At 40.9% G+C, this 17,420-nt stretch overlaps 2 protein-coding genes across 3 annotated transcripts; one reads left to right on the forward strand and one right to left on the reverse strand.

Moving 5' to 3' along the window:
* Positions 1 to 2,423: 2,423 nt before the first annotated feature.
* Positions 2,424 to 17,014, reverse strand: LOC306985226 (GTPase IMAP family member 9-like). Its single transcript, XM_079587216.1, has 3 exons — positions 16,885 to 17,014; positions 16,747 to 16,803; positions 2,424 to 3,618 (listed from the first exon to the last, which is right to left on the reverse strand). Exons 1-3 carry the CDS (start codon positions 16,895 to 16,897, stop codon positions 2,597 to 2,599), a joined length of 1,092 nt encoding a protein of 363 aa, XP_079443342.1. The 5' UTR covers positions 16,898 to 17,014; the 3' UTR covers positions 2,424 to 2,596.
* On the forward strand, positions 3,618 to 11,387 carry LOC306985227 (E3 SUMO-protein ligase ZBED1-like). 2 transcript variants are annotated; one of them, XM_079587217.1, is made up of 4 exons: positions 3,618 to 7,137; positions 7,593 to 7,769; positions 8,106 to 8,209; positions 8,590 to 8,913. In XM_079587217.1, exons 2-4 carry the CDS (start codon positions 7,598 to 7,600, stop codon positions 8,626 to 8,628), a joined length of 315 nt encoding a protein of 104 aa, XP_079443343.1. In that variant the 5' UTR covers positions 3,618 to 7,137; positions 7,593 to 7,597; the 3' UTR covers positions 8,629 to 8,913. The 2 variants fall into 2 exon arrangements, 1 of the variants encoding a protein (XP_079443343.1); XR_013794774.1 differs by lacking the exon at positions 3,618 to 7,137 and adding an exon at positions 8,411 to 8,489 and having other exon boundaries at positions 7,598 to 7,769; positions 8,590 to 11,387.
* Positions 17,015 to 17,420: the final 406 nt, after the last annotated feature.

Below are 17,420 nucleotides of genomic sequence, written 5' to 3' on the forward strand. Positions count from 1 at the left end.
GAAGGTAGTAGCTGAGCAGCTAACAGGTTTTTTAAGTAAAAATGACCTCTTGGATAAGTATCAGTCTGGTTTTAGAAAAATGCATTCTACTGAGACTGCCCTCCTCGAAGTCTCTAATGAAGTACAGATAGCTGCTGACTCTGGAAGGTACACTGTATTGGTTTTATTGGATTTATCATCCGCTTTTGATACAGTGGACCACAAAATACTATTGAACAGATTGAAACATGAGTTTGGTATTGTTGGGTCTGTTTTAAAGTGGTTTTCCTCTTACTTGAGTGACAGAACATTTTCTATCCATGTTAATGGTATACTGTCTGATGCCACTCCACTCTTGTATGGTGTACCCCAGGGATCTGTCTTAGGTCCACTTTTGTTTTTAATGTACATTAGCCCTCTGGGAAAAATTTTGAGCCATTTTAAGAATGTGTCATATCATTTTTATGCTGATGACTTACAGTTGTATTGCTCGTTCAATGACACTGAGTTCCACAAACTGACAGATTTGTTGGATAGTATTTCTTGTGTAAAATCGTGGCTTGCTAGTGACTGTCTGCAATTAAATTCAGAAAAGACTGAAACCCTAATTGTTGCCCCAGATAATAAAATCCCATCAATCCTCCAACACCTTGGTTCTCTGAGCTCAACTGTTCAGTCGAGTCTCAGAAATCTTGGCGTTTGGTTTGACCAGTCAATGTCTTTGGACTACCATTCTAGACTCCTGGTCAGAAATTGTTTTTATCATCTAAGAAATATTGCTAAATTGAGGTCAATTTTATCGGACTCTGATCTTGAGATGGTTATCCATGCTTTTATTTCGTCACGTTTAGATTATTGTAACTCTATTTTTACTTATTTCAACAAATCTGCTTTAAACCGTCTTCAAATGGTTCAAAATGCCGTGGCAAGGCTTTTAACAGGATCTAGCAGAAGGACACACATCACACCCATTTTATCCTCCCTACACTGGCTACCCATCAAATTTCGAATTGATTTTAAATTATTAGTCTTAACTTTTAGAGCTTTAAATGGTCAGTCCCCACAATACCTTGCTGATTTGTTGCTCCCCTACTTACCCGGCCGTGCCCTTCGATCCTCAGGCCAGAGTCTTTTATTGGTCCCAAAGACTCGCTATAAAACCCGGGGTGACCGGTCCTTTCAGGTTGTAGCCCCCAGACTGTGGAATGCCCTGCCCCTGTCCCTCCGTGTGGCCAACTCTGTCGATTCTTTTAAAAAGCAACTAAAGACACTGTTATTTCAACAAGCTTTTAGTTGACTGGGCTTTATTGCCTTTTAATTTAAATTGTATAATCGTCAGTTTTATTTTGTATGATTGCACTTTGTAAAGCACTTTGTGATTGTATCTGTGAAAAGCGCTCTATAAATAAACTTTACTTACTTACTTACTTACTTACGTTATTAGACTGAACTGTTATACATAGAAAGTAGACAGTATATGAAAAGGTATTAGCGTATGGCGTGTGGTTGATGTCCAGTGTTGCTGAGCAGAAATACATGATCATGTTTGGCTTTGTCCACTTAAAGTTGCTTTGTATTTTCTCCTCAGCGTAAAAGGTTAACGGTACGTTCACACGGGGCATCAGCGTCAACGCTTGACGGAAGGCGTGGCTGAAGTTTGGCACTGACGCCATGGTCATAGCAGCGTCAGCCAATGAAATTAGACAGGAACTCAACAACAACGTGATTGGCTGCCGCCTGGCTACTGTATTTGCATAGAGCGATCCTGATTGGCTGGATCCGTCTGCGGCGATTCACTGGCGTTGCTCGCGGCAGAAGTTGAAAAATTCTCAACTTCTGCCGCGAGCAACGCCAGTGAAGTGCCGCCGACGGATCCACAATTCTTTTCGGCAACGCTTGACGTCACCCATTACAAGTCAATGGGAAGCGTTGACGCCCCGTGTGAATGTACCGTAAGGGGCTCATCTATCACTGTTTTCCATGTTCGTAGAGTTAGTTTCTGGATCTTCGTTCGCCCAATCAGCGAATCTATATAATGTTCCCACTAACTAATGTTCCTATGAGGATAGTTCCTATAGTGCTGGTTTAGACCGACTCTAGGGTAGGAGGGTTAGGGTTAGATTAGTTATTAGCTAAATTAGTTCCTCCAAAACGAGTTCCTAGAGCTAAACGAACGCACCAAAAGTTCTAGGAACTATGAAAATTTGCCTCAGATTTTGGGCATTAGTCGGCGCCTAAAATTGTGCTGTGTGAACTCTGCATTAGATAATCCAGGTGAAACCCCCAGCACTGTACATTTTGAACATTACCTTATCTGAAACCCACTTCAGGTCTTGTAGTCTCTACTAATGAGCTGATGTGTTGAATCAGTTGTGTTAGATGAGGGAGACATACACACTGTGCAGGAGCAAGGTTAGAAAACACTATCCCTTGTAGATGTGTATAAATTCATAGTGTAAATGCCTCTTTATTGATTACAAAAAACACAGGAAAGTAACATTGGAGCACAATCATTTGCTATAGGCTATGCTCATAACAATTCATAATGAACAAGAAGTCAAATAATACAATAGCTGGAAATAGTGTACCTACATTTATGTTGCAGATATGTTCAGACTTAAACTAAAAGAATGAAACAAAGTAATAAATGATTCCCCTTTAACATAAAAAAGCTTAAAATTAAAAACAAAAAGCGCATACAATGTCCCAGTTTATGAAGCAAAAACAACAGATTAACAATAACTGAAAGTAATATAGATGTGGGTGTAATTCCAAGTAGAAAAGAGGTTGCTATTTTTGGGCTAATTTTTTTTTTTTTTTTGCTCTCTCTGTGGTCCTTATACTTCTTCACAGCAAGATTCACACCCATTCCCACTCCAGTTACAGCACCAGCTGTGATTAAAACTGCAGGTAAGACCACAACCTCTGTTACTCCCAAGACTACCCCTCCTGCTATTGCTGCTCCTGTTCCTACAACTGTTCCAACTCCTAATGCAACATCCACTGCCTTTTTTTTCATCTCTTTTCTTTCAATTATTTTCTGAGCTTTTTCAAACATTTCATTAGTGTAGTTGTTTCCCCCGTTTTCCTCTATCATTATGTCAATCTTCTCCATCAGTTCAGTGACCTGAGTGCGGTTCTCCATGTCTTCATTGTTGAATGCATGATATCTGCCACCACAGCTGTCAGTAAGAGTCCTTAGATGCTGACATTCTCCTACATACTTTTGCAAAGGTTTACCTTTCAGCTGATCGCCGTGAGTGAACAGAATGATGGTGTAGCGCACAGCATCTTCTCCAAAGTTCTGCTGAATCAGTTTGACCGTGTTCACCTCCTCCGCTGTAAATCTCACACCCAGATTGATCACCAGCAGAAACACATGAGGACCAGGAACTGACAGGTCAACACAATGCTGTATCTGAGTCTTCATGTCGACTGCAGTCATTGCTCCACAAAACCCTGGCATGTCAATTACAGAGATTATTCTTCCTCCTCGCTGCACAGATTGTTTACTGGACACTGTTGTAACCTCTTTAGGGGAAATTTCTGAATGAAACACTCTCTGTCCCAGGATGGTGTTTCCTGTCGCACTCTTCCCTGTTCCAGTCTTCCCCACCAGAATGATCCTTACCTCAGATGCTGAAAATCAACAACTATCATTATATTTAAGATTTGTTCAAATAGGATGGGGGTTTTTTTTTGTCACACAATATTTAAAATGCATTTAATGAACTAACACACTTTTGAATTAACACACTAAAGGCCCTTTCCCACCGGACGCGTAACGAAAAAGCGAAACGAAAAACCGAATAGTTCGCGTCAAAACCATTCACATCAGCCGCAACGCGAATTTGCAATGTTCAGAGCTTCAACATTCCAAAACTTTCGCACCGACAGCTGAGAAAACATGGATACTTCATCATCATCATCATCATCATCATCCAGTGAAGACGAGCTTTTCATTTTCTTTAAAAGACAGAACAGGTTTTGGGTGCACCCAATCTTCAAGAACAGAGAGTCTGAAGGGGAGTAGCTATGCTAATCTTGTACAGGAGCTAAAACTTTATCATGGCCGGTTCCGCACTTACTTTCGGGTGTCTGTGGGACAATTTGAGGAGCTCCTTCAGACAGTGCTGTGCATCTGAAGTATCTGACGAGACAAACCACAAACTTCAGGGAACCAATTGGTCCGGAGCAGCGTCTGGCAGTCTGCTGAGGTGAGCTGTCCTCTTAAAATCATCAGGGCTACGTTTACATGCAATCAAATAAACAATCCACTGTATGTGATTGGCTGAAGCCTTTTCTGTCGCTGCAAAAGTAAAAAAAATCAACATCGAAGCGGAAAAAAAAGTAGTTTTTTCGCCGCAGCACATTCGTGTTCGATGTGTAAGCACTCATTACACAAACAGCTGATCAAAAAATAAACATCTCGCGAATTATTTGTGCGTCAAAATCGCGTCCAGTGTGAAAGGGCTTTAAAACTCAAAGATGATTGTGACATCATCAATAAACAATCTGTAAAAATACCCCCAGCATTTCTCTTGGTGTATTTGCCATAAACCTCTGTTAATTCTCAATAAGAACTTCTGTAGACATCTGACAGAAATAAAGTCAATCTGGTTAGTAAAAAGTGAAGCTGGTAATGCTGTTTTTGTTGTTTAACTCTCCTCTGCTGAGATCTTGAGAGATCTGTTAGTGTTTAATGTTCTGTTGGGATTTAAAGTTGAGTTTTGTGGGTCACCGTTGTCCATTGTGCACCATTGTGCCATATTTCTTCTTTCCTAAATGAATGCTTATCACAGACTCTGATGATGTTTTTTAACGGTCATCAGCATCGTAAATCCTGCAAAGATTTTATATTTTCATTTAAAATGTAAATTTCTAACACTATACTATGTATTATATTACATTTGCATATTTTTTTTTTTTAAACTAGTTAAAGCTGCTGTAAGGATGTTCCCTTTCAGTTCGACGTAGTCGGACGTACCATACTGATTGAGATCACACTTTTGGGAGCCTGTCATCTTCGAGTATTGATAAAACGAGCCAATGCACACAGTGGTGTGTGAGGTTTGCATCCACGCTCCGCCCCGCAGCGCTGGTATAAATACGAAAGTGGATGCATGCACCACTTGTCTTTCGTTTCGGAGCCAATCGGTCTTCATGACGGTGTCTCTGAAGAGTGTTGATTCATTCAACGAGCGAGTGAGTTATGTGCTATGCTGATGCTGAAACGGGCCGCCGAGGCTGTCGGGCTTGTGTGGAAACCTCCACCCTCCACCGTGTGATTGGTTTCTCGGAGCAGCCCGTGCTGGTTCTCAGCCTGCCGCCCCAGTGCCTTTCTTTCCCGAAATGCATGGAGAGCCTACCAGGTCGTGGATGGCACCTTTCTCTGCCAGAAACTGCCTGAGTAGCTTCTCCCCCCTCAATACCCTTGACGGAGGAGCGATGAAGGGTTACGAGGCTATCCCTCCAGTGGAGCCGTCTGTCGGCAGCTGCCTCTTGGACGGGGGATCCTCGTCTCCCCTCTAAGGCCTGTGAGTTCTTGTCTGTTCTGACGGGCAGAGCTTACAAATCCTGTGGGCAAGCTGCTTCCTCTTTGCATGCCATGGCGTTGCTTCAGTTCTACCAGGCCAAGGCACTCATGGACATGCACAAGGGTAGCCCAAACCGTTCGCTCATAGGTGAGCTCCGCACTGCAACCGGCCTCGATCACATGTGCCATGTGCGACCGGTCTGGCGATGTCCACTTTAGTGGTCCAGAAGCACCATCGCTGGCTCAACCTGGTTGATATGACTGATGCCTACAAGGTTTGGTTTCTGGACTTCCCAATTTCCCAGGTTGGGCTGTTCGGCGACGCGGTGGAGAACTGCGCTCATTAGTTCTCTGCTGCTAATAAGTCCGCTAATGCACTTCCAAGTGCAGACGGAAGCCATCCGGCACATCCTGCCCCGGGGGCCACTACTGCCTCCCCCCCGCCGCTGGTGGCAACTCCTCCGCCTGCTAGTCACCGAGGGCGTCCCCCTGCCGCCGCTTCCTCTCACGCTGGGCCTCCACAGCAGCCTCCATGGCGAGGAGGACGAGCTCTTCAGATGTACCGTTACTAAGGGTGTAACGATTCATTTACTACATCGATGTATCGATTTAAATTCCTACGATCCAACTATATCGATCTGTACTCGGCAATTTGGCCTTCCGGACGTCATATATCGATCTAAAATCGTTTTAAAGGTAATAAATCGATTGAATCGATACTAGGAAATAATGCATTGGATTCAAGCACGTCAGACTTTATATGGATGTTTTTTTCCGTAATACTTTTAATGATAAAAGTGTTAAACGTTACTCGATTCAGGCTGCCTTTATGTGACGTCAACGTCACGCGCCAGCAGAAGCGCGAAGACAAAACAACATAGCATGGCGGATAGCAGAGGAGAAGCCAACGAGATCGAGATTATCAAGCCACCATACCGGTCCAGTGTGTGGAAACACTTTGGCTTTTGTAAAGACGGGGGTGTTCTTAATAAGTCGCTTGCTGTTTGTAGGATATGCAAAGGTAAAATAAAGTACAACGGCAACACGACAAATCTCTCCAACCACCTACTAAGGCGCCATGGGATTTCGCACAACACCGAGCGTCCAGGCACCTCTTGCAGCGTTCCCGCTGCAGTAGCAGCGCAGAGTAAAGTCAACTCTGCAGAATCCTCAGGCCTCGCCTGCATGTTTAGTCAGAAACTAAGCCAAAGCTCAGCTCGGGCAAAACACATCACGGAAACAATTGCCAAGTTTATCTGCAAAGATATGCGACCGTACAGTGTGGTAGAAAACCCGGGGTTCCGTGAAATGGTTCAAACGTTGGAGCCAAGGTACACGATACCAAGTCGACCACACTTCTCAGAAAAAGTTATTCCTGTATTGTACGAACGTACCAAGAATGATGTCAAGCTGTCGCTTTCTCAAGCTGAACGAGTAGCGATAACGACGGATGGTTGGACGTCATGCTCAAATCAAGGGTACGTGACAATTACCTCTCATCACATTGATCCCGAGTGGGAAATGAAGAACTTTGTTCTGCAAACTAGAGTTTTAAATGAATCCCATACTGGTAAAAATATTGGCGCATTACTGCGTGAAGCTTGCATAGAGTGGAAAATCTCCGACAAGAATCCTGCCATCGTCACAGATAACGCTAGGAACATGATTGTGGCCGGTGCAGAAGCCCAGTTCAGTCCGCACATTACCTGCTTCGCACATACACTCAACCTTGCCGCGCAGAAGGGTTTGGGGGTGGACCGTGCATCCAGGTTGTTGGGAAAAGTGCGAAAAATTGTTGGATATTTTCACCGCAGCCCGATTGCATTTCACGCCTTAAAGGAAAAACAAATTCTGATGGATTTACCTAAACATAAACTGATCCAAGACATAATCACCAGATGGAACAGTTCATTCGAAATGCTTGAACGTTTTTCGGAACAACATCCAGCTATAATGGCAACTCTTATGTCCAAGGATCTAAGAAAGGGGGTCACAGATGTAAACACACTGAGTGAGAGTGATATTACCAACATGGATGACATTGTTCACTTGATGGGTCCTGTCAAAATGGCAACCACTGTGATGTGTGAAGAGGACCAGCCAACTCTCTCTGTAATTGCTCCTCTTCAAGCAAAACTGCTAAAACACCTACAGCCATCTGAAGATGACTCAACCCTGGTTGCAGAGATTAAGAGGGTGATGGCCAATGACCTCTCCACACGCTACAAAGGCACCCAAGATGCTCTCAACATAGGTAATTAATTTTAAGTCTTAATTAAAATCAACTTGGTTAAAATTTTTGATTATTTTAGACTATGAATTTGTAAAATGCCACACCTTTGCGTTTTCAAGTTTTAATTTGAGTTTAGTTTTTTTCATATGGAAAAGTAAATAAGATATCTGCAATCGAATGCTTAGTTCATGGTGGCTTTACATCATTACTGTGTCATATTTCTTTTGAACATACTAAAGATAATTATTATATCATATTAAAATAAATTATTTTGAGGATGTGGTCATCACTTGCAATGTCAGGTCAACTTAATTTAATAATAATGCAATGAATGCAATATTCTTTTTCTTTAAACAGCATCAGCGTTGGACCCGCGATTTAAAGAACTGCCCTACCTGGAAAAAGAGGACAGAGAACAGGTCTACGCAAAACTGATTTTTGAGGCAGAAGCGTCACACCAGGTAATTCTTCTCTCCTCCTCTTTCCTCTTCTCCACTTTCATTTGTCCTCTCTCAAATCTCATCTCTTCATCTTCCTTTACATTTACAAAATTGCAAATTTGTCAAAAAAACATTTCTACAGAGCACAAATTTGAACAATTCACACATTCTTACATTATATATATATATATATATATATATATATTCTATATATTAATATAGATGCAAGCAATGGAAAATCACGAGGAAGACGAGGGAAGCTCAGGCACAAAGCTGTCAGGATTCAACAAAGAGACCACAGGTGTGTTTCCTTGTGATACCAACAAAAGTTTTTTGTTGTTTTGTATTAATGAGAAAAAAATTACTATATTTTGAAATGCATTTGATTTTATACATTGTAGCTCCAAACGAGTCACCTCCGTGTAAGAAGAAAGCCTTAGATGCACTGTTTGGCGATTCCTTCAGCCAAAGAGAGAGAAAATCCACAAGCGAGACAACCAGAGCAGAGGTGATAAGGTACCGAGCAAAAGATGCGTTGCCTTTGACTGAAAATGCCATGAAGTGGTGGAGATCTCAGGAAAAAGAGCTACCTATACTTTCAACCCTTGCTAAACGGTACCTGTGCATTCCAGGCACCAGTGTGCCAGCAGAGCGAGTTTTTAGTACGGCTGGCGACATAGTGAATGCACAGAGAAGTGTTCTGCGACCAGATCATGTTGATCAGTTAATATTCTTAAAAAAAAATCTGTAATCATTGAACAGTAGTTGGTTACACTTAACATAACAATATAATTTTGTTAAATATTGTTTGTTTATTAAAATGAGAGTAGTATCAGGTTCAGCCACTGCTCATTCAACCTAAAGATATGTTGGTTGCACTTTATTTTCTATATAGTGTATTATTTTTATGTTGAAAAACAACTGTAAAAGTAGCAGGTAAAACTACTGTTAATTCAACCTGAAGAGATGTTGGTTACACTTTATTTTTGATATACTGTATTGTTTTTTTTATTACTATTATTTTTATGTTGAAAACCAACAGTAAAAGTAGCAGGTAAACCTACTGTTAATTCAACCTGAAGAAATGTTGGTTGCACTTTATTTTTGTTATTAATATTGTAATATTTTCATGTTGGAAAAAAAAGGCAGAAGTAGTAGGTTAACTTACTGTTGAAATGTTGGTTGCACTTGCTGTACTTTTATAGAAAATGAGAACAGAGAAGGCTAACTTCCTGTTAATTCAACCTAAAGTGTTGATTGCACTTTGTTCAAATAAAACGTGAATGCATTCGCCATTAATTGTTGCTTACTTTCTTTTATTTATATCCATAATTCATTGATACCTGATTCCCTTACAAGAAACAACAGGAATCTTGGAAACTTCACCTGCACTGTCAGTATCCAAGTATTCATTTCAGTCACACTGATTGAATTTTTGTCTAAAAAGTTACTGAATCGATTTCAAGTCACTGAATCGTGTCGGATCGTATCGTTCTTAATGAACCAATATCGTCCTTGAATCGTATCGACAACCATGAATCGTGATACGAATCGAATCGTTGTTAAAACGAATCGTTACACCCTTAACCGTTACGCCGCTGGCTCCCCGGTAGGCTTGCTACGGTAGTCGGTGTTACCGGTGTTACACGGTGTTCAGTCGCAACACCGGTTTCATCACTTGCCCACCGTGACACCGCAAAAAAAAAAAATATGTAGGTCTACGTTTAAAGTGTTACAAAATATTAACGCAGTATCGGTTTTTTTTCTGTCAACCGTTGACTAGCGTTGTATGATAATTGCAAATGCTTTTAAACCATTCAAGCGTGACAAGAAACAGCGCTGTCTGTCTAATAGTCCTGCGACACACACACCCTGAGAAAACGCGCGTTAGTATCGAGTTCTCTTTCGGGCTTGAATGAACAAAGTATTCCAAAATGTCCGTTTTTTTTTTTTTTTTTGTCGAGTGTCCTCATAAGAACAGTCTTAAATTTGACGCGTGTCAGATCCGCGTCATTTGCCGAAGCGGCTGGACGGTGTCACAAAGTAAGAGAGTAGATGACTCACTCAGACCGGCGCTAGGATGATTATTATACCGGCAGCCTATAATCATGAATGCACTCCGCTATCTAACACATCTCTGGCTAAAAACTCTTCGTGAAGCGCAGTGAAATATGTGCCTATGTGGCGTTTCCTGATGGTTCGAGGTTGTTCCTTAACTTAATTTTATACGTAGGCCTAGGCTATAATTCACACGAGCTCTAAGCGCATGCGAGACTGCTGCGAGTAGTCAAACTTTATTAATGAAACAGAAAATCAGAGGGAATAATTTCTTTAATGTTGTTTTTTCTTTCTTTCTTTCTTTCTTTCTTTCTTTCTTTCTTTCTTTCTTTCTTTCTTTCTTTCTTTCTTTCTTTCCTTTTTTTTTACCGGCTGGCCAGTCACACGGCTTTCATAGTTTTCAGTTACGTGACTGGTGCGGAGACCTGGAGTGTTATTTAAATTTCGTATTTAGTTTTACTCATATTTTGATTTTGAATTAGTTTTATTTTTAGTTCCCATGGTAGGCTTAGCAATTTCGTTATGTGCTTCTTTAGTATAGTACTAAACTGTGGAAACAACTTAAAAACTCTATAATTTCTGGTAATTTCAGTTCATTTTTGAGACGTGCTCCAGTTCACGGAGATCATGAAAGTGCGCCTGATTGTTTTATTTTACAAAAGCACAACGGTTTCTTGTTATTGTGAGTTTACACAAATAAAGGTGCGAATGATTTATTATTATTTTCTGTATGACCAGAAATTATAGAGTATTTTAAGTTGTTTCCACAGTTGATAGGAAAATACAAGTGTTCGCGCGCGCCTCTGTGCCATGCAGTGCGCGCTCACACTCCGCACAAACCTTTATGCGTCAAAATCTTGTGTTTATTTGTGATAATCAAATAAAAACCCTGTATTATTATTGTCTAAGCTGTATTATGACTGACATTTGACTAATTGTATGTGTTCCTTTTTTGTAAGTTGTATAGATAGCTTCTTCTAAATATGTAGGCTAGCCTAAATTTAATAATAATAATAATTATTATTTATTGAGTTTATTTTTAAATAACCTAACCTTTTACAGTTTTGGAAATGTGTTTGTATTATATTTATTTTTTATATGTGAAGTCTTTTTTGATTATTCTATTATAGCTACTGAGGTTATTCCCCCCAAAATTGCTTGTTACTTTATACTCTCGAAACGCTGACACAGTCGCGTCACCCAACTCTCTGTCGTTTATTAGAAAATTCAGGAAATTATCCATTTTTGAAAATAAAGTTTATAAACACAATGCAATGCGTAGGCTACGTATCCCGCACCGTTAACAGAGGCGCTGGTTGAATATTTCCCGGCACCGACTGGGGGAGGAGACACAAATCCGTGCGTACAGTTTACAAACCCGTGGGAACGGATTGCGAAAGCGTGCGCACGGTTTATGAATTTGTGGGTACAGATTGCAAAAACTGAACGCACGGTTTACAAATCTGAGAGCGCGGATTAGAAACTCGTGGGTACGGTTTATTAATCCGTGGGCACGATTTGTTAAACCGAGGGAACAGTTTGACAGAGTGCGGTTTATAAACTGAGCGGATTGCAAAACCGTCGCCACGGATTGTTTTTTTTCTCCCACAGGTGACTTTCCGGGCTCCGTAGTACGGTGTTTTTGTTATTGAGCGAAAAGCGCACTTCACATAGGCTATTCATCTAAACAGCGCTCTAAGCAGTGTGGACGCGTCGGGATGTTCATCAACAGTATGGGTCAATATTTACGTGTGAAAAATGCACACGTAAAAAATAAAAATAAAAACCGCAGATGAAACCGGTATTACCGGTGTTGTCACAAGTCGATTAACCGGTGGGAGAATTTTATCACCGTCACATCCCTACTCCCCGGAGTTGTCAAAAGAGCAAATTCCTCCGTTGCTGGGTTCCAAGAGGTGCAGACTAAAGCAGAGACGCATTCTCAAATGCTCCGTCCCTGAGATTGGTCTGCAGCGTTCGTCCTAAAGGACGTGTACTTCAGATCTCTATCCTTCCGCAATGCATGCCGTACCTGTGCTTTTTGCGTTCGAGGGTTTGAAGTCAGTACAAAGACATACCTTTCGAGTGCTCCACAGCCAGTTGGGTCTTTAAATCAAATGGGAAAAGAGTAAACTCGCCCACGGGCTGAGGATCTCTTTTTCCGGTATGGAGATGGACTCGGTCCAACACGTCTCTCAAGAGGAATGTGTCTGGTCAGTGCTATACAGAAGTGAGAAAGGGTCCCACCAAAACTTTTTCAGTCCGAGGTGGCCGTGGCAGAGCGGCACGCTCTGTGTGACAATCACCCTGGCCTGCCGCCAAACCCAAACCCAATCAGACCTCTTTGTTTCATTGAGCATGCAGTAACGGGGTCTGGGCAGGCCTCCGACTGCATTGGCATCAACTGCCTCGAGTCGCTAGTAGTATACCATGCTTTGAGACGTCGCAAAATGCCGCTACTCAGCAAGCATGTTCTGGTCTGTACAGACAATATTGCGACCGTTGCACTACGCTTCCCTCACATGTCGCAACTCGCCCGCCACCTCCTCCTATGGAGTCAGAAGCTTCTGAGATTGCTTCATTCCACTTAATTTTCTGGCCTGCTCTATCGTGCTGCTGACAAGGCCTCAAGACAGCCTGTGGCCCAGGGATAAGAATAAGATAACAATCTATAGGAATAAGAATCTGCCTGCCTCTATGGGAATATAAAATAGGGGTGTCCTGACTTATGCACCCTGTATTTTAAGGAAGAACATTTATTTATTTACGATACATTATTCATTCACAAAGAAAATTGGTGTCCTTAAAGGTTGTTTTCCTCATTTATTTAATTAAGGCATTAAGATAAATTTCCAAAAGATGATTTTTTTAATTCCTCTTTTTAGTCAACTTTAGCATGGGTGTGTTCACTTATGCTAAGCACTGTATCTCTGGTGCTACTGCACGGCAGAGACCTCTCCTTGAGCCACTGCAGGCAGCGGAGTTAAAAATCCTGTTTTTTAAAGTAACAGTTCTCCTGCTTGCTTGCCTCTATCAAGAAGGTAGGGGACCTGCACGCATTTTCGGTCGACGAATCGTGCCTGGAATTCGGGCCGGCTAACTCTCACGGTATCCTGAGACCCCGGCCCGGCCTGTGCCCAATGTTTCTACCTCTCCCTTAAAACGGGACCAGGTGATGAGCCTACAAGCACTGCCCTTGAGGAGGCAGACCCAGCCCTGGCTTTTCTCTGTCCCTTCCGCTCCTTGTGATTAGAACTGGACAGAATGCAAAGCCTCAGGACCTCAGACCAGCTCTTGTCTGTTATGGAGACCAGCAGAAGGGAAAACTGTTTCCAAGCAGAGGTTGGCTCACTGGATAGTAGTTGCCATTATTGTGTGTTTACCCAAGGTGCACCGTGCCCACCTGTGTAGTGAGCCTCTCCAAAGAGAGAGTGAAGCTCCTTCCTGGGCGTTGACACAGGGTGCCTCGCTGGCAGATGTTTTTAGAGCTGGGGGCTGGGCGATACCAAACACGTTCGCTAGAAAAATAGCCTATATGTCGAGCCAGTTGCTTCCCGTGGGCTCCCTTCATATGAAGCCAGTTTCACTGTAAGCCCGGTTTGAAGTGTTGGCTTCCCCTCCTATGGACTGGATGGGTGCGCCATTCTTGCTCCAATAGAGTTCCTCTTTAGCCGAACCCTGTTGAGGTCCTTCACACCCTTCAGCAATGGACGTAGCTAAGCGACCAATGCCAGGCCTAACACTCGTATGCACTGGTGGAACCTGTGTTAGACTGGATCCCATATGTTGTGATCCCTACGGTGATTCCATATGTGTATTCTTCCACCGTACGGCTCCCTACTGCGAGCCCGTGTCTTCCCTTTGACAGAGCCTGTGTCTTCCATAACTGACCGGTGAGTCTCCCCTCTGTTTTAGGCTGGTGCCACCTCAGTTACATTCCATATGTTGTACTGCCCGGTTACGCCCAGTCAGTCCATATGTGAATCCTCCACATGTTACCTCCCTATGGGCAGGATGTGGCTTCCGCAGCATATTCCTTTCCAACGAAAAGTCATGCTTTTCCAGTGTTAAAAAGTCTGACTGAGTGGGCCTTGTGGAACAGCAGTGACTTCCCTGGCCTAAGCCCTGTCCTACCCGTATTTATACCCGTGCTGCGGGTGGAGCGTGGATGCAAAGCTTGCACGCCAATGTGTGCATTGACTCGTTTCATCAATACTCGAAGATGAAAGGCTCCCTAAGCGTGATCCCAATCAGTAGGTTACGTCCAACTACGTCTCCGTTCCCTCCTAACCGAGACATTTCTAATACAGCGACTGAGGGAGTGACAATTATAATGGTGAGCATTTGTGGTTAAAAAGTATATAAATGTTTTTTTTTATATATATATATATAAAATGGCCGATGGTTTGTCTAGATAAGACTCATATTCCTCGGCTGGGATCATGTAGAGACTTTGAAGCTGCACGGAAACTGACATTTGCACCTTCAAACCATTGGACCCCATACTCTCGACAGTTTTCGTTTAGTTAGAACTCTTGTGTAAGTGAACTAGACTAACTATAAGCATTTGTCAGTACAACATACTATTCCTATTTCACTTAGTTTTTTTTTTGTTTAATGCAATTATCTGAAGATAAAAGTAGACATTAAATCTCTAAGGTCTCAGAAGAGAAGGATTAAATAACTCAACAAACAGCATTACCAGCTTCACTTATTATTAACCAGTTAATAATTATTGCGAATAATCAAGGTTTAGATGTTGTTTTATTGAAAATGTTGTCACCATTATGGTGAATAGTGTTTCCTTTAGTTTGACTTTAGTTTGTCTTTTTATGTCAGTTTGTGGTCTTTGTAACAGTGTTTATCAAAACACATTAATTTGTTGCAAACGAAACCAGGAACAGAGATGATCAGGTGATATAGTTTTCGTCATCATAAAGTACAATGATTCACTAGCCTTATCACTGACCAAAAGTGGTTATTTGCTAAGATTATTTTCACCAGCTGTATTCTCTTGCCACACGTCAGATGTTCTGAATTCTGAATTATAAATGCATTGTGGGTGAAAAAACCTTTAGACACACACAGGCATCAAGAATCAGCATTTTAATCTCAACAATGGTGACTTGCTTCATGCCGCAATGCATGCTGGGAGACATGAGTTTTATATTATGGTGGCTCCCAGCATGCATTGCCGCATGATGCATTGTCACTATTGTTGAGATTCATATGCTGATTCTTGATGTGTGTGTGTGTCTAAAATATATATATAATTTCTCCACAATTTATTTAAAAATCTACATTTTGAATGTCTGATCTGTAGTAAGTAAGAGTTTTTGGTCAGGAATAAGATTCATTAATTATTCCACTTTATGATGATGAAAAATATATCACCTGATCATCTTTATTTCTGGCTTCCTTTGCAACATCATGTGTTTTGTTAAACACCGTTGCAAAGACCACAAACTTACATAACAAGTACTGATGGGCGTTTTCGACACGCTCCATGAAGCTTCAAAGCTTTACAAAACTGTGGTTTGCAGCACGTATCAAACTGCCAAAGTCACGTGATTTCCGAAACTAGGCTTTGTTGCGTCATAACTGTTTTAAAATGAGAATTACAATAATGAAAATTAAGTTCCAAGTGCCCAACCAAAGGGAACACTAATCGCCACAATGGTGAGTTCTAACAAAAACACCAATTTATGAAGTCACATGAAGTCAAGTTATGTGATGTTCTCTCAAATTTTTCAGTTGTATTGACAATTCAACATTCAAGATGACTTTGGGAAAGTCAAAGACTTTTTTTGCTTGACAAAATGGCACAGAAACCAATCAGTTAATCTTAACTTGGGTTTTCTGAGTAAACAACACACACGTAATATTTTTTTGTGTTTGTGTTTGCTAAATTTTGCTAAAAAGTCCTTAAAGAAATACAATACGTATGTTTTTTGTTACTTTAAAAACTGATTATTCTTTGTTATTCTTTGACATTCTTGCAAAATGTTTGATTGTGTGGTTCTTTTTTCAGCAAATTACCTCTCATTGTTACATCATCCCCAGCTAGGGTTACAACTCACCCGAGTAGTGGGGTTGTAACAATGGGACTCACATAATCTGTGATCATGTTGTATATGTCCAAGTGAGTTTTAGTAGACAAATGTGGCTACAATGTATACAATTTTGAGAGATATAGAAAAAACAACCACTGAATTAAGGATGCTCAAACAAAAGATGTTACTTTCATCCCTGGTCTCATGATATATGGAATTTTTTTTTCATTACGTAAGAGATGTCTTTGCATTATTGAACTGTCAGTGAACTTTCGACTGATAATCAGAAATTAGAATCAAATACAACCTTTAAATGAAATTCATAAAGTGTTATATGAAATCTATCTATATCTTAATGTAAAAAATATTGTACAATGAGAGCCTAACATTGAAACATTGTTAGTATCACTTTCAGAAACAATATAAGGGGGAAATTAAGTCACTTACTCAATGGGACATTTGAGTTATCGAACATTCTGGAAAAGTCACTTGACAGTAATGCCTCTGTGAAAAAAAAAAAAAGCTATATTGATTAAATTTGATTCTTATTGTATGTTACTTAAAAAATGTCAATAAATGACTTACCCGTATCGCTCATTTCAAAAAAAATTCTGGATATTTTTTAGTTGTGAATCTTGTGTATAAGCTTCACTGTATGTTGAACAATCCGTTACACATATGCTCCCCCAATGATCTCCCCTATCTTACTGTCGGAAGTCTAGTTTTATTATAACAACAGGAAGGAACAGTTGTTGTTTTTTTTCATGTCTATGAAAGGAGATATTGTAAGAATCAGCCAATCAGGATTGAACTGAAAATGTAAATGTTCCAGATAGCAAGTAACCATTGAAACTATGTTAAATAAATGTTAATATGTTAATGTCAAGGTTAAACACATTGAATCAACATCACTTTTGCACCCAAAATTAATGTTGATTTTTTTTTTTATTTTTTTTTTTTGCAATTTTATTAGGTTAGGCAATGTTTTGACCCACTTGTGCATTCAAGTGTTCACTTAATGTTAGTGAAGTAATATTATTATGGTTTTAGGATAACATAGTTGGATGACGCATATTTCTTGTGGCCACGAGTTATGTTTAGGGAACCACACCGGTCAATAC

Source organism: Phoxinus phoxinus (genome assembly GCF_949152265.1).
Source record: "Phoxinus phoxinus genome assembly, chromosome: 17".
In the NCBI taxonomy this organism is placed as follows: Eukaryota; Metazoa; Chordata; class Actinopteri; order Cypriniformes; family Leuciscidae; genus Phoxinus; species Phoxinus phoxinus.

Excerpts from the sequence above, each read along its gene's own strand:
- LOC306985227 (XM_079587217.1), top strand. The coding sequence starts at position 7,598 with ATGTGTGAAGAGGACCAGCCAACTCTCTCTGTAATTGCTCCTCTTCAA. Across the intron at positions 7,770-8,105 it reads CCAAGATGCTCTCAACATAG|CATCAGCGTTGGACCCGCGA; the intron begins GTAATTAATTTT and ends TTCTTTAAACAG. Across the intron at positions 8,210-8,589 it reads AGGCAGAAGCGTCACACCAG|CTCCAAACGAGTCACCTCCG; the intron begins GTAATTCTTCTC and ends TATACATTGTAG.
- LOC306985226 (XM_079587216.1), bottom strand. Across the intron at positions 3,619-16,746 it reads TAACTCAAATGTCCCATTGA|CATCTGAGGTAAGGATCATT; the intron begins GTAAGTGACTTA and ends GTTGATTTTCAG.